This window comes from Mya arenaria, chromosome 6 (genome assembly GCF_026914265.1).
Source record: "Mya arenaria isolate MELC-2E11 chromosome 6, ASM2691426v1".
NCBI lineage: Eukaryota > Metazoa > Mollusca > Bivalvia > Myida > Myidae > Mya > Mya arenaria.
In genome coordinates this window covers 2743638-2759552 of record NC_069127.1, presented here as the reverse complement: position 1 = coordinate 2759552, position 15915 = coordinate 2743638, and the positions used below count along the sequence as shown (strand labels likewise).

The 15915-nt window shown below is 35.0% G+C and overlaps 2 protein-coding genes across 7 annotated transcripts in view; one reads left to right on the top strand and one right to left on the bottom strand.

The window, feature by feature from the left end:
• LOC128237416 (protein dopey-1-like) overlaps positions 1 to 10196 on the bottom strand; it is a 33111-nt gene extending 22915 nt beyond the window's left edge. For 5 of the 6 annotated variants that reach the window (XM_052952936.1, XM_052952937.1, XM_052952939.1 and 2 more), the window contains exons 1-7: positions 10114 to 10196; positions 7558 to 7716; positions 5936 to 6288; positions 2561 to 2750; positions 1454 to 1676; positions 565 to 1121; positions 71 to 289 (exon numbers count right to left, since the gene is read on the bottom strand). In XM_052952936.1, coding sequence (XP_052808896.1) covers positions 71 to 289; positions 565 to 1121; positions 1454 to 1676; positions 2561 to 2750; positions 5936 to 6288; positions 7558 to 7710 — 1695 coding nt within the window. In that variant the 5' untranslated portion in view covers positions 7711 to 7716; positions 10114 to 10196. The remainder of the gene's footprint in view (positions 1 to 70; positions 290 to 564; positions 1122 to 1453; positions 1677 to 2560; positions 2751 to 5935; positions 6289 to 7557; positions 7717 to 10113) is intronic. The other variant, XM_052952942.1, reaches the window with a different exon arrangement.
• A 219-nt stretch (positions 10197 to 10415) lies between these two features.
• Positions 10416 to 14452, top strand: LOC128238593 (uncharacterized). Its single transcript, XM_052954670.1, has 3 exons — positions 10416 to 10618; positions 12560 to 12628; positions 13608 to 14452. The coding sequence occupies exons 1-3, from the start codon at positions 10505 to 10507 to the stop codon at positions 13704 to 13706; spliced, it is 282 nt and encodes a 93-aa protein (XP_052810630.1). The 5' UTR covers positions 10416 to 10504; the 3' UTR covers positions 13707 to 14452.
• The last annotated feature ends 1463 nt before the right edge of the window (positions 14453 to 15915 follow it).

Sequence of the window (15915 nt, the reverse complement as noted above, 5' to 3'; positions counted from 1 at the left end):
ATATTGACCATTGGCCAATATTCCTATGATGTAACACACATAAAGCAGACACAGGGTAACAGGTTAGTACCTCCACCTCTACCCCCAAGTCACATGACTGGTGACATGGGTCGTCATGTGACCAAGAAGTGGTCATGGTTGGTTGAACCTTGGAGAGCATCTTGGTGCAGAGCTGGAGGGTGGTGATAATGTCGTGGTCCGCTAGGCGGCCACAGTGGTGGTCCAGAGACAAGATGATGTTATGTAGCAGGTTTGGGAGATGCTCTGTCTGTGTCTCACTAAATGTTTCCTACAATCAATGCATGGGTTTAATACAATAACAAAATACATCAATTAGTAACAAAACTTTTTATACATTTAATTTATTCATTTTCATATTTTTTACTTACAAAATAGCACTAAGTCAAAGTCTTATAAGATTCTAAATTATAAAAGATGTGTTTACTCTTTATAAAATAGTAGGTTACTAGTCCACCTAAATTTATACAGTTTTAGTCAAAATCAACTACCTACATACATGTATAATGTATATATGCCTAAACTGAACTAGTGACAGAGCCTTACCAAGGACACGCTATCCAGCAGGAAGACTAGCAGTTCACATAGGTCTTCCACAGTGGCTGTCTCCTGGCCCTCAATAACTGACCCCTGTCTGGACGCCCCATGCTTCCCCTTGCCCCTCCCTTCACATGCATGCTCAAATATGCGCGATGCATAGTCCCAGATGAAGTAGGGCTCAAATGTCCCAAACAGCAGGTTAGCAGTCTTTAATAGCTCATCATATGCACTAGTATCCCCTTTTTGAGAGAACTTGCCACTTCTTACAGACTTTTCTGACTTTGACTGTTGGAACTCTCTATGCAGACATCTAAATATGGACAACAACACACTTTCCAGAATGACTGGTCCGATCTCGGGCTTATCTAACAGGCTGATTAAGATTCTAAATGGTTTGAGAACAGCAGATTTCACAGAGGAACCATCAGTAATATCTGGACTTTCTGTTAGTGTATGCCTCAGGGCCTGTACCAGTAAGTCCTGGGAATACTTCTCAAAGTAACGCAACTCCACAGAGCTGTCATTCAGATCTGAATTCTCTGCTTTACTCTTCACCTCATGACCTGAACACAATAAAATAGGCATAAGCTAATGTTGCCATAACAACCACAGTAAAATGGCATAATTAAAGAAACAAGCTTACACTAATTGAACAGTGATAATATCCCAAAACAATGGCTCATTTCTTTAAGCTGGATGTATACAGAAATAGTAGTAACTTACCATTAACTTATGTCCAAATATCTTAGAAAAAAGGTAATACGCCGAAATGTATATGATTTAATTAATTAAAGACACATCATTTTGTCAGTCTAGTGAAAGGACTTATTTCATGAATAAATAAAGGCATTTAGTCTGTTTTTGCATAAAGGCGAAGATATGATTATTAATGGACCTGCTGACATTGTGGTACTGGTTCCTAGCAGCCAAGCATAAAACCTTCTATTCAGGGACATGTCCCGTCGCAGGAGAACGTTGATGGCTGCCTTCACGACCTTGGCCATGTCCGAGTGAATGAGCTGGCTGTTGTGGAGGGGAAAGGCCACCAGAAGGAAGTCAAGCATGCTACGCTGTACCAGCACACTGGCGTCCTGCACTCCACAGCACAGTGCCTCAACCTAGAATTCATCAACAGTTTTTAAAGACTAATATTGGAAACTTTTTAGTACAGTGAAAGACTTGATTTTAATTTTTGAGTAAAATATAAAAATAAAACTAATGTTGCATGAGTTTACTTTGCTTGAAAATTCACAGATTACTGATTTGAAATTAATTACCGGGGGTAGTTTTTATTTCATTTATTTTAATTCCTATTATCAGTTAATTTCTTAGTTGTATAGACATGTATATAAATAAGGTACATTTTATAAGCATGTAGTTCTGTGATGGCCAGAGTTAATCTAGATTCTACAATAAAGATAGCCATTATATGATTCTCACTGCTTGTATGCCTTTTCCAGGGCCCGCTCATGCCAAACAAACAGATAAACACGCGGTGGACTGAATCATCCATAGAATTAAATTTGGACCTTTCACATACACAATGTACAGGAACAAATTCTACGATTTATCAATTGAAGCTCCCATGTTTACAAATGTTTGTGTACTAATAAAAAACAAACCAGTATTGTTTATTAAACGCTATGGCCTGTACAGACCATACACGCCTCATCTTCTTTGTTTTACTACAAACATATATACATACTGATCTACATGTTCATGATTCATGTACAAATTGTTTGCATCGACCACCATTACTCAAATTGAACAAACGGTCATTGTAATTTACCTCTAGAATACATAATTATTAACAAAAATGGCTAACCCTATCACCATCACAAACATGTAACACCACACATCATGAAAAATTTCTCGAAGCATGGGGAATATTTTCACTCGCTTTTCAATAATATGACCGTTTCAGTTAAATTTGTAAGCATTTACTACTGAAGAAAGACAGTATGCTGTTTACACATTACTACACATATAGCACATAGCTCACCATAAGGGTGATGTTGAGGCCAACCATGTGAAGCTGGTCCTCCATGCTCTGTTTGCGGTTGTAGTGGGCCAGCAGGAATGAGCTCGCAGGTAGACGTACAGACGGACAGCTGTGCACACACTCCCACAGGCAGGTGTAGAAGTAGGAGGGCTCTGTACACTCACAGAAGTCCATTAACAAAGCATCCGTCCTACAACACACCAAGACATGCTTAGTAACTGATAAACTTAACATGTCGCTTACATTACCAACACAGATCAACTGAAATGTGTAAATGATATTGTTTACCAAGAAAATCTGTGAAATAAATAATTCATTTATGCTTCTCATATAAACAATATCTTAAAAATACCTTAGTCCAACATAAATTAATTGCTAGTTTTTCATCCCATTTTTTTTTAAAAACGATGGCAGGGGTGGGGGGATGGGGATATTTTATTTTTCTTTATTGCTCTTAGATGACTGTTTCATTGTTGAATATCTGTTCATGCTCTGTCCTATTGCATAAGATTCAAGATTCAAAATATTTATTAAAGTAACTTAAACATATACATGTACATGCTTCTCATTACATGATATTATAAGTTAAACATGAATATAAGGGACCATATACAGTGGTCAAAATTAGCACAAGCCCGCAAGCCCTGCACTGGTAAAATGTCTTTCGGGCTTGCTCAAATTTTGAAATTTATATAGCAGGGCTTGTTCAAAAATTTGATGCCAAGCATCGGGCTTGTTCATCCAAAAGTCTAATTCTGATGACTGCATATACCTGTGTTTCTAGACGAACCACAAACACAATCATTACAACTCTCCTTTTTTACATGTGAAAGTTATACATCGATATCGTAGGTATGAATTAAAGCTCCCAAACATTACCGGACCAATGTGCAAATACAGTTCTTAGTTCAACATTTGTATTTGAGTCAATTAAATTTAAGGGGTTTCGTAAAATAGAGGGGGCTGGCGGGGATGAAAATTTAGCAACTATTTTATAGTTGCCTTAGGAATTAATATAACATAATGTAATTGTATTAATAAATGTATATTTACTTGATATTTTGTTCTTACGAAGTTTCTTCACACGCAAAAAAAACAAGAGCTGTCGTAAGACAGCGCGCTCGACTTCGCCGCTTTGATTTAGAAGTGAATACAATAACAATGTAATATTACCAAGTTTGGTCTATTTATGTCAAACCTGACTAAAATTATTCAATACTGGTACATAAGGTTACTTTGATGTTGCCCTCCCACCACCCGAAAAATGATGCAAGTCATTCAAATAACTTGATTTCCCATTATGAAAATGTGGTAAAGAATATATACAAATATGCCTTTCAAAAGAAATTAAAATAAAATTTTAAAAAAAATAATAAAAAAACTCAAGGGCCATATAGTATAGCCCTCCTTGTTTTTCCTTGATAAAAAACTTACTGGTTAAGAATGTAAAAATGTTCCTGTCAAAAGAAATAAAAAAAAATATATTCAAGGGACTTAATTTGTATTTAGGGTTAAAATGGAGTTATATTTCTTGTTGTAAGATGGTCGTAAATAATTTTGAATTTTATTAAGTGCTTTGAATGAACTGTATAGAAGTTTTTTTTTATTAAAATCCCAACTTGCCCTTAACTTTTACTTGCCTAAAACTTTAACCTAAGTCAATCAGGGGCCGTAACTTGTATTAAGGATTTGGAGTTATGTAACCTCATTGGGTGATGGTCCTGAACAATTGTGTGAAGTATTAAGTCAATTGAATGAAGAGTATAGAAGTTATTAATAAATATCCCAACCTTCCCTAGAACTTTAACGCAAGTTCCAAAGTCAATCAGGGGCCATAATTTGTATAAAAGAAAATATGGAGTTATCTAACCTCATTATGTGATGGCTCTGAACAACTGTGTGCAGTATTAAGTCAATTGAACAAAGGGTATAGAAGATATTTATAAATATCCCAACCTGCCCTAAAACTTTAACCTAAGTTTCATAGTCAATCAGGGGCCATAATCTGTGTAAAGAATAATATGGAGTTATCTAACCTCATCATGTGATGGCCCTGAACAACTGTGTGAAGTATTAACTCAATTGAATGAAAGGTATTGGACTTATAAGTTAAAATCCCAACTTGCACTAAAACTTTAACCGGACGCCGACGCTGGGGCGAGTAGTATAGCCCACCTATTCTTCGAATAGTAGAGCTAACAAGACCCGTCGTAAGACAGCGCACTCGACTACGCCACTTTGACTTAGAATACAATAACGATGTAATAATACCAAGTTTGGTCTATTTATATCAAACCTAACTACAATTAATCGATACATAAGGTGACTTTGATGCTGCCCTCCCACCAGCCCGCCCAAACAATAACGCAAGTCATTCAAATAACTTGATTTCCCGTTATGAAAATGTGGTTAAGAATATACAAATATGCCTTTCAAAGGAAATTAAAAAAAAATAATAATAATAATTCAAGGGCCATAATTTGTATTTAGGCTTAAAATGGAGTTATGTTTCTTGTTGTAAGATGGTCATAAATAATTTTGAATTTTATTAAGTGCATTTAATGAACTGTATAGAAGTTTTTTTATTAAAATCCCAACTTGCCCTTCACTTTAACTTGCCTAAAACTTTAACCAAAGTCAATCAGGGGCCGTAACTTGTATTAAGGATATGGAGTTATGTAATCTCATTGGGTGATGGTCCTGAACAATTGTGTGAAGTATTAAGTCAATTGAATGAAGGGTATAGAAGTTATTAAACAATATCCCAACCTGCCCTAAAACTTTAACCTATGTTCCATAGTCAATCAGGGGCCATAATTTGTAAAAAAGATAATATGGAGTTATCTAACCTCATTATGTGATGGCTCTGAACATCTGTGTGAAGTATTAAGTCAATTGAATGAATGGTATTGGAGTTTTAAGTGAAAATCCCAACTTGCCCTAAAACTTTAACCTGCCCTAAAACTTTAACCTAAGTCAATCAGGGGCCATAACTTGTATTTAGAATAATATGGAGTTATGTAACCTCATTATGTGATGGTCCTGAACAACTGTGTGAAGTATTTAGTCAATTAAACAAAGGATATAGAAGTTATTAATAAATATTCCAACTTGCCCTAAAACTTTAACCTAAGTTCCATAGTCAATCAGGGGCCATAATCTGTGTAAAGAATAATATGGAGTTATCTAACCTCATCATCTGATGGCCCTGAACAACTGTGTGAAGTATTAAGTCAATTGAATGTAGGGTATTGGACTTATAAGTGAAAATCCTAACTTGCCCTAAAACTTTAACCGGACGCCGATGCCGGGGCGAGTAGTATAGCCCATCTATTCTTCGAATACCGTAGTTGAGCTAAAAATGAATATACTTACTGATCATAGAACTCTGATCCCTCCTCTAAGCCTGGCAAGAGACCCAAAAGCAAACCGTTTAATCCTGGCTTTATTCTTTTACCCAGCGTAACAAAGTGTCTCTCGTAGATCATCAAAAGTATTGTCTTCACATTCATGGCAGCATGACCAAGCAAGGGGAACAACCCTGCACTGTATATGAAAAGGTCTTGTGCCAGACGGTCTGTGCCAATACACTTGAAGATGATATCGTATGTTTCCAGTGCTTTCATGTGAACTCCACTGGGAAGTGCTGGATGTAAACATTGGGCTAACCTCTTACCTATCGTGACCCTTTTCGGAATCACAGGATACTTCACATGAGCCAACAGAACCTAAAAAACATTTAAAAAGCATATCATTTTTGAACTTAATTATCCTTATACTTCTTTAATATTGTGAAATGCTTTGATTTTCCTACCCCTACTGGTAAATTCCTCTGAAATATTTCTACCGAATAAAAATATTTCTTAATTCATAAACATTTTCTCTGTGATATTTCTATTGACTTATTTACAATAAACTAACTATACATGTAAAGATTATTCAAGGCCAAAAAAAGGTTTGGTTAGGGTTTCATCCTTTTTAAAAACAGGTAGGGTAGATAGGTTTGTTTTTATTAAGGTTTTATGTCAGATTGATATTGTTATGTGTTAAAGTAATATTCTGTATCAAGCTTTAAAGGTATTAAACTATATATTAAAACACACACTAAACGTAAGTGCAGGGCTTCCATTAAGAAATTGAAACTGGAAGTATGAACTTCCAGTCTATCACTTTTGGAAGTTTTACACTAAAAAATGTAGTTTAAAGTCTTCATAATACTATATCTTTTTCAACTATTTTTCAACAAATATATTAAAAATCAAATAGTTTGCACGTTATATTATTATAATTCATTTCTTAAAAACACTTCAACTGATTGAAATTATGACTATAAAAGTAAATATTGACAAAAGGTTTTGATAATTTGAACTTCCATGCTTTCAACTTTGGAAGTTTTCTTCAAAATTATGGAAGTTTTTGTACTTCCAAGGAATCATTTTTGGAAGTTTTACCCATTTCTAGGCAGTAATATACTTCCAAAATTCCTCTAACGGAAGCCCTGTAAGTGTTTGTCAATTATGGTGGAAAATGGGGAACAATGCAATGTACTTGTACATTGGATATATATGTTAAAGAGACTAGTTCACATTTTATAGGACATTGAAAACAAATAACATGTGAAAAGTGATGACAGTGCTTATTTCAATGAATTTGATAGATCATAAATTGTCATAGAAAGTTAAAATAAGACCTCTATTGTGATATTATTTTCAAAAAAGAAAAAAGAAAATGCTTCGTTTAGGGTTAGCAACGCTATTAAACTTTTTTTTAAATTTGAAATTACAAAATTTTGTTCAAACGAGTTACTGCCAGTTGCTGTTTGCTTATAATTTTTTTTCATTAAAAATCAATTTCAAAACAATTTAAAATATCTCTGCAAACATAAAATGAATGAGGTCCTTATAAAGAAACAGACCTACATGTTTAAGCAAGTTCAATGTTTTACATAAATAAATACTAGTGGTCATATAATACAGGCACAAAGGTGCATGTTGTACCTTATTTAATTTTCCAAGAGCTGAGATGAGATCCGCCCATTCACTTGTGTTGTCAAAGCTCTTCAGAGCCTTCTCAATCTGGGTTATGTAGGACCTGTACTTGCTGTCATTTAGCAGTTCACACTCCTCTGCCAGTATTGAGAGAGCGCTCATCTTTGCCTACATGTATTAAAACACAACTTATTTATATGATTTAATGTGATAAAAAAGGAAAACATTATCAATTACAGACACACATCATGATCAATATTCTTGCCGTTACCATTGCTTTTAATATTAACTATAATTCTGGAAATTGGGTGAGTCGCTTGTTGGGAGCATCCATCATTGTCAAACCCAATTTAAATATTCCTTTTAAGATTGTGGATTAAAGGATCAAGTAATATGGATGCAGGATGCTAGGTCAGAAAGGGCACTTCTGATTTGCATTGAATGAACCTTAAAAGGGCACTTGCAAGGGTCAATGTTCAATTCATTCTGTGTATGTGTTATAACTAGTTTCAAAACTTATATTTTATTATTAATACCTCAGCTGTAAGTGTCATAATTATGTATATTTATTATTTTTATACTTATTTCTGAATATTTACAATATGTGCAATAAATATCAAATATAGTTCATAATCATCAAAGAAGGCTCTGTCAAACAAAAGTGCACAGCAGGGCATCGTAAAAAGTTAGCAGGGTGCCGGAAAAGGACAGCAGGGTGCTCCCCCCTGCTAATTAGGCCTACCTGGAGCACTGGATTTATACAGTCAGCTGTTGTTTTTTTCAAGCTAAGGTAACTACAACCTTGACCTTTAGTGTATTGACCTCACAATCAAAATGGACCATCTATAGTTATCTAATGAATCTACAGAAAGTCAAGAAAGGAGCAAAACAATGAAACCCATTAAGGTAATGGTTGGATACTGAAATTGTATTGGTAATTTACCTATAGTACAAATTCAGTCTGCACCAATCTATGTACACATATGTATTAAATAAGTACCCGAAGTGGACACTTAGGTGATAAAAGTATTGATATTCAATTACACTAAATCTTATTACATTAAATCTGTATTTAACATACTGAGAGAACAAAAAGTCATGTGCTCCATAAAAGAGGGATACTACTCCAATTTTGACAGATTATTGCTTGACTCAGGTAGAAATGGCCCTTTTTTATTATTATTATCTTTGAAGTCTACAATTTTCAAGTGTGTTATAATTTGTTGATGGCCTAATGAATAATTTGTCTGTTTTTCAATTTTTCCTCGACATTACAGGTGTGGGTTTGCACACCACTAAAACCATTTTTGTTTATAAATTGAATTTTTGTTTTGCAATTTCGATATCATGAAGTAAAATAATAATGAAATAAGTATTTTCAGATGCATTACCTGGAAACAAATTTTATGTCCAAAAAAATGAGCAATTCCTTTTAAGTAATCACATTACTCAAGCTGGGTATTCTCATGTTATACAGGGTTGTCAATAAGAACCGGTCACCAGGCGAAATGGACGCTTCAAATGGAGTATGGGCCGGTTCAAATTGGGAAGAAAAAAACAACATTGATCGCGAGTTTTTTTGTAATAAATGTTCCTTACCTCTAACATCTCTTTTCGATATTTAGAGCATTGTCTTGACTGGTTTAAAATTTTCCGATAAACTGAAACATTATCTTACGATAAGGAGTATTTGTAGACGCAGTAGATGATTTTTTGTTTATCCAACATTGCTGACATTTTGACACGATTCTGAACCATGACCTGTGACGTCAGGCGCATGAACAATAAAATAGAGTTGTATTATTAGAACCCGGTAGTTAATTATAACTTGCAGCATTGTGTAAATTTCGACGAGGAAAACAAGACAGGAATGCCCACAAACCTGCGCAGTCAACGTTTTACGCATCTTTGATACCAATGACCTTATTTCGCGATTTTCCAAAATTCTTAAAAAAGTAACATAGTGGGTTTTTTTAGTGCATTGTATTAATCGATGTTTATACTTCATGAAAATGAATTTATAGCAAATAAACAAGCAACAGATATGAAAATAAATGACCCTATATTACAAGTACGTAGAATAACGTATCTATGAAGCTATCGATAAAGCGTGGATCTCCGTATCTATGAAGTTATGGGCGGTTAAGTAAAATTGCGTATCTATGAAGTAAAGGCTTAAAAATACTCCCAAAATACCCCAGAATGCAGGAACTGAAGCGCTGAATTTTAGACAAAAACTTTTGACAACCCTGGTTATTATGGTTAAAATACTGACTCATCCAAACCTTCTAAATCAAAAGTTACTTTATCAGTTAAGAAGTAAGTTTTCATTAAGTCTTTATTTTACAAAATAGAACATCAACATGTAAAGGCAGATATTAAAGCACCAACTATTTTAAAATATGATCTCATTCTCATTTGTACATGTATGTTTCCAACCTGTCAGTGTCAAAAACAAAACTGAAGTGAAATGAGGAAGCCGAATCTTAAAGTAGTTCACAATACGGTGAAACTAAACATGACAAAAATATAAGAAACTAATATCGAAACTTAGCAGTGGCTTACCTTCAATACGTAAAATCTGTGCCTTTATAACGACATTGAAAAGTTTTGATGAAATTTCAAGAGAATTGACAGCTCACACCAACGACATGAAATATTTACTAATGCACCGCTTAATGCGAATTAGATTGTCGCTGTCATCCACCAAAAATAAATACATACAAAGATGGAATTATAAAGCGATTGGAACGTTTAAAACGTTTCAATTTTTTTTTAAACACAAAAATATTTATTAGTATCAAGGAAATTGTTGTATTATCATATTTTTGGTGTGCATATATTTGTCAATAAAAAACGATTCGTAAATATTTTTTACCCGACCTGTTTGGAAAAACATTGGCACATGTTAGAATTTGCATAACTTATATAAGTTTATTTTACTTTTTTACTAGACATGAATTTCTCATCGGGATCGCCTCCGGGCTTAAATAAAGGCGAGGACATTGAAACTGCCCTCAATCAATATCAACAACAGATTATGATGCAACAATCTGCGAAGAAACTTGAGGTAGTGTCAGTTTTAATACAAACTAAATTTCAACATGATGACCTTCATCAGTGGTGGCAGTGCACCTCACGTACAAAACAGACCTCTCAAAATTGCTGTATGACTACCCTGGTAGTGTGATAAGGAATTACGGACCATGGACGTAGCGGATCAGACATAACGGACCATATAATATGATATTTTGCGACATTGGGCCGGACCATATTTCGGGGCATTACAGTGTGGACCATATAAGAGAAACATAACGGACCATGATTTATAATGTTTAGTTATAACATTTTTTAACCCCCCCCCCAGTCTTTATGCTTTATTTATGCATATGTTACTATATATAGTAACATTTTAGGCTGAAAGAGGGTCATTACGGACCAGGTTTTACTGCGGTAATGAATGGTGTGCCAATTATCCATAATCGGCACACCTCGAGGTGCGCCAAAAATCCTTAATGAGAAAGAGACTACTTCCGGTAAATCGCACACCTGAACAGGTAACGGCAGAGTTCGACGTAATTAGCAACGCAAACATGGCCGGGGAAATAGTCATAGTTATATAGCATATCTATGTTTAAAATTACCTTACCTTTGGAAATATCTTAAATTTAACCAGTATTTATCATTCCACACCACACTATTTTGACCTAGACACAATGACTCACGAATACAATTGCTACGTCATAGGTCAATCGGTGCGATATTTGATAATTGTCCAATTAAACAAATTAAAGTAAAACAATCAATGAATTTGTATTGTAAAGTAAAGGAAATGTTTTGTTTTTCTTATAAAATGAAATAAAAAAAACACACCATGGTATGCAATAAAAAGGTTAAAAAAAAACGGCGCTGGTGTGCCGTCTGTCTATAAGGGCACACCTGGTCTGCAATGGCCCTTGGGCTAAAGCCCTCGGGCCATTACGGACCAGGTGTGCCTTTATGGACAGACAGCACACCCGCGCCGTATATTGACCTCTAATTATTGAATATGTTTACTTACTAAAAATAGAATATTTTAGGGCTGAAAATGGGTCATTACGGACTGGATTCCACCGTCGTAAGGGCTGGTGTGCAATTTATCCATAATCAGCACACCTGAAGGTGTGCAAAAAATCAATTATGTGACTACTTTCAGTAAAACCTGCATCTGAACAGGTAACAGCAGAGTTTAATCACGCGCAGTTCTCCACATAATTACTAAGTTAGCAACACAGACATGGTATTTATCATTAAAGTCATATAAGTTATAAAGTTAAAACATTATTATAAATCATGGTCCATACTGTCTCCAAATAGGGAACGTTATAAAGTTAAAACAAACTGTTTGTAAAATTATAAATCATGGTTCTTAATGTCCCGAAATATGTCTGTAATGTCCCTTATGTCTGGTCCGTAATGTCTATAGTCCGGTTTGTCAGTGACACATGATTAGATATTGGTCCCAAGATTATAAGTGTCTTCCATGGTCGAGAGTGTAAGATAGGTTCATTCCGACCTGAGCGTACGGTGTTTTGCAGAAACAAGGTAACCCTTGTTTCTGCATAACACTCCACGTGAGGGTTGGGATGAACCTATCTTACACGAGCGGCTATGGTTGATGCTTTCTCTCCCAACTAAAATTTATTATTTGCGCTCAAAAAATGCACAAATTACGAAAAAAAAATCGACAATATGGCCAAAAAATTAAAGGGTCAGGAGGAGGAAACAGGGTCGGTTGGGTTAGTGGAAACGAACATTTTTTACGCTTGATAGATATATAACGTCATTATGACTTTAAAATTACTAAAATAACCAGGAGAGATGGATACATGTTGTAACACGTTCTATGGGACATGCCCCCACCTTTAATAGCATTCCAAAACAAATTGATCTTGTACATATGTTTGTATTTGTGAGCTGAAGAGAGGCTCTCAGGCAACTTCTTATAAAAGGTGCATTTTTATATTACCAGGAGGCAGTGGATTCATGCTTCAGAAAATGTGTAACAAAGCCAGGATCATCTCTTGACAAGAACCAGCAAGTATGTATAATGCCACCAACCCCAGACTTTAATAATGCATAAAACATAGTCAGAATAGGGTATCTAGAAGTTACTTATGTGATACGATGATCGTATGTACCTTCAAGTCACATTTTACTACAAAGGGGTTGGCCGTTGTAGCTCAAACACTTCTTACTTCCTTATTATGACTTATAACATATATGATGACCCCCTACATGTACATCAGTGTTTAATTAGGTCACTGTTGTAGGCAACAGCTTAGACTAGAAAGCAGCGCCATGGTAAGGTTTAAGATAAACTAAATGTACTCTGTCTACTGAAAATGGATCTGAAAAATCCCTACAGTAAAGGTATTATCAAAATTCCCATCTTTTTTAGCTTTAAGCAAGCCAACTTTAACAGATAGTTTTAACTGCAGTCTTAATTTCGTAAATTTCTTCTTAAAACACATGATCTTCCAGGGGGATCTTGTCTTTTTGTTTGAAATCAACCACATGGTTTATTTTAAAATCAAAATTTTAGACATTTTGTTGCTGTTTTCACAGTTTTATGGGCACTGGCCCTGTTCACATAAAGTTGAGAAAAAACACTTGATTATGCAACTTGTAACATGTCGGCAGCTTGCAATAACCTGTACAAGATGACTGAAATTCTGTCATTAAATGAAGTTCAAGGTCATTACTGTAGTTTCATTTCAAGCGGTGAAAGTGAAAAGGTTCTGTCTTCTTCTTTATTTAATGTCATTTAGAACCTTTTCGCATTCACCCCTCGATTTGACTGTCATCTTTTAAATAGAACTAGAGAACCTGTACCCAGTATTTGCAACACATGGAACCTGAGATCAGTAAATCTGAGATAATTTGACTGCATTAGAAATGCAAAAGTTGTAAACTGTTCAAATGAGCATTGGCCAGGTCTGCTCAAATGCAATTTCTTTTTATGTGAGGGGGTTAATGTGAAATTGACTTGTTTTGTTATGTTTGTCTGCTTTTTTTAGAAATGCCTGGGACAATGTGTGGATGTGTACTTGGAGGCCAGTGGGATAGTGAGTCGGGCAGTGGCACAGCGCTTGCAACAAATGGGCAGTATGGGCTAATGAGAAAGGATTATAGGATATCAAATTGTTTTGTATTTTATGTGTATACATTTACATTTATGACAATAGCATTATATTAGGAACTATTACATCACTTAATTGACTTCATATACATGTACATGGAGTATGTTCAAAGAACTGTATTCAATACAAATGAACACATTTTGGATAGCCTGCTTGTGATCAGCTCAACATAGTTCCTGCAATGGTGTTTTGGTGAATGTGTGTTTATCATTGAGTGTGGGCAGCTGTTTTTTTGGCTTGTCAAGGTTTTCATTTGGCCATGTGTTGGGGGATTTTAACATAACTTGGTTGATGTGTTGACTATGTGAAGACAGCAAGTCGTGTCCAAGATACATGTGTACAGGTCAAGGTTGATCTTTAGATTCATTCTTAATTAGGACTCCAGGGGGTTAGCTTTGTTGGCAGTTCCCTTCCAAATCATCTTAACTATTGAAATTGTTACTGTAACCAAAATAAAATTTCAAGAATATTTTCATGTTATGGTTTGGAAATAAACTACCGGTAAAATTTCTCTTTAACTCTAAATAGTGTGGTTAGGTATCCTTTCTAAAGCAGTTCTGAAGTATTTATATGTCAAATTATTAAGTGCATCAACACATATTGTACAAAAAAATGAAAACAATCTTGCAGATTATAAAAAAGGGATATTCATAAGTGTGTCAATATTTTAGTGTAAATATGAATGAAAATCAGTGCCGATTAAATTCTGGAAAACATAATAATGTGTGTTTTGTTGCTCTTATTTACATAACGCAGGTGTTGCACAATATAAATGTAGCTTTTTATCACCTGCCGAATCAACTGTTTCGAGGGGGGATAGTTTTTAGCTCGACTATTCGAAGAATAAGGAGAGCTATACTACTCACCCAAGCATCGGCGTCGGCGTCACCCCATGGTTAAGGTTTTGCATGCAAGCGGACAAAGGTTAATATCTCAGCAACTACTTGAGGTATTGCATTGAGACTTGATACAATGGTATTCAACCATCCAACCTACTTAATTAACCAAGCTAGATAACTTTGGTTTGCATTTAATGCCAATAATAGGCCTTTATTATTTGACTTAGAAATTCTGGTTAAGGTTTTGCGTGCAAGCACACATAGGTTAATATCTCAGCAACTACTTGAGGTATTGCATTGAGACTTGATACAATGGTACTCAACCATCCAACCTACTTAATTAACCAAGTTAGTTAACTCTAGTTTGCAATTAATGCAAATAATAGGCCTTTATTATTCAACTTAGAAATTCTGGTAAAGGTGTGTGCAAGCACACATTGGTCAATATCTCAGCAACTGCTTGAGGTATTGAATTGAGACTTGATACAATGGTAGTCAACCATCCAACCTACTTAATAATAAAGCAAGTTAGATAACTCTAGTTTGCATTTAATGCAAATAATAGGCCTTTATTATTCGACTTAGAAATTCTTGTTAAGGTTTTGCGTGCAAGCACACATTGGTTAATATCTCAGCAACTACTGGAGGTATTGCATTGAGAATGGATACAATGGTACTCAACCATCCAACCTACTTAATTAACCAAGTAAGATAACTCTAATTTGCATTTTATGCAAAAAATTGCCCTTTATTATTCGACTTAGAAATTCTGGCTAAGGTTTTGCGTGTAAGCACACATAGGTTAATATCTCAGCAACTGCTTGAGGTATTGCATTGAGACTTGATACAATGGTACTCAACTATCCAACCTGCTTAATTTACCAAGTAAGATAGCTCTAGTTTGCATTTAATGCAAATAATTGCCCTTTATCATTCGACTTAGAAATTCTGGTAAAGGTGTGGGCAAGCACACATTGGTTAATATCTCAGCAACTACTGGAGGTATTGCATTGAGACTCGATACAATGGTACTCAACCATCCAACCTACTTAATTTACCAAGTAAGATAACTCTAATTTGCATTTTATGCAAAAAATTGCCCTTTATTATTCAACTTAGAAATTCTGGTTAAGGTTTTGCATGCAAGCACACATATAGGTTAATATCTCAGCAACTGCTTGAGGTATTGCATTGTGACTTGATACAATGGTACTCAATCATCCAACCTACTAAAATAATCAAGTTAGATAACTCTAGTTTGCATTTAATGCAAAATAATTGCCCTTTATTATTCGACTTGGAAATTCTGGCTAAGGTTTTGCATGTAACCACATTTAAGTTAATAT

Coding starts and splice junctions, on each gene's coding strand:
- LOC128238593 (XM_052954670.1), top strand. CDS start 10,505: ATGAATTTCTCATCGGGATCGCCTCCGGGCTTAAATAAAGGCGAGGAC. Junction 10,619..12,559: donor AATCTGCGAAGAAACTTGAG/GTAGTGTCAGTT, acceptor TTATATTACCAG/GAGGCAGTGGATTCATGCTT. Junction 12,629..13,607: donor CTCTTGACAAGAACCAGCAA/GTATGTATAATG, acceptor TGCTTTTTTTAG/AAATGCCTGGGACAATGTGT.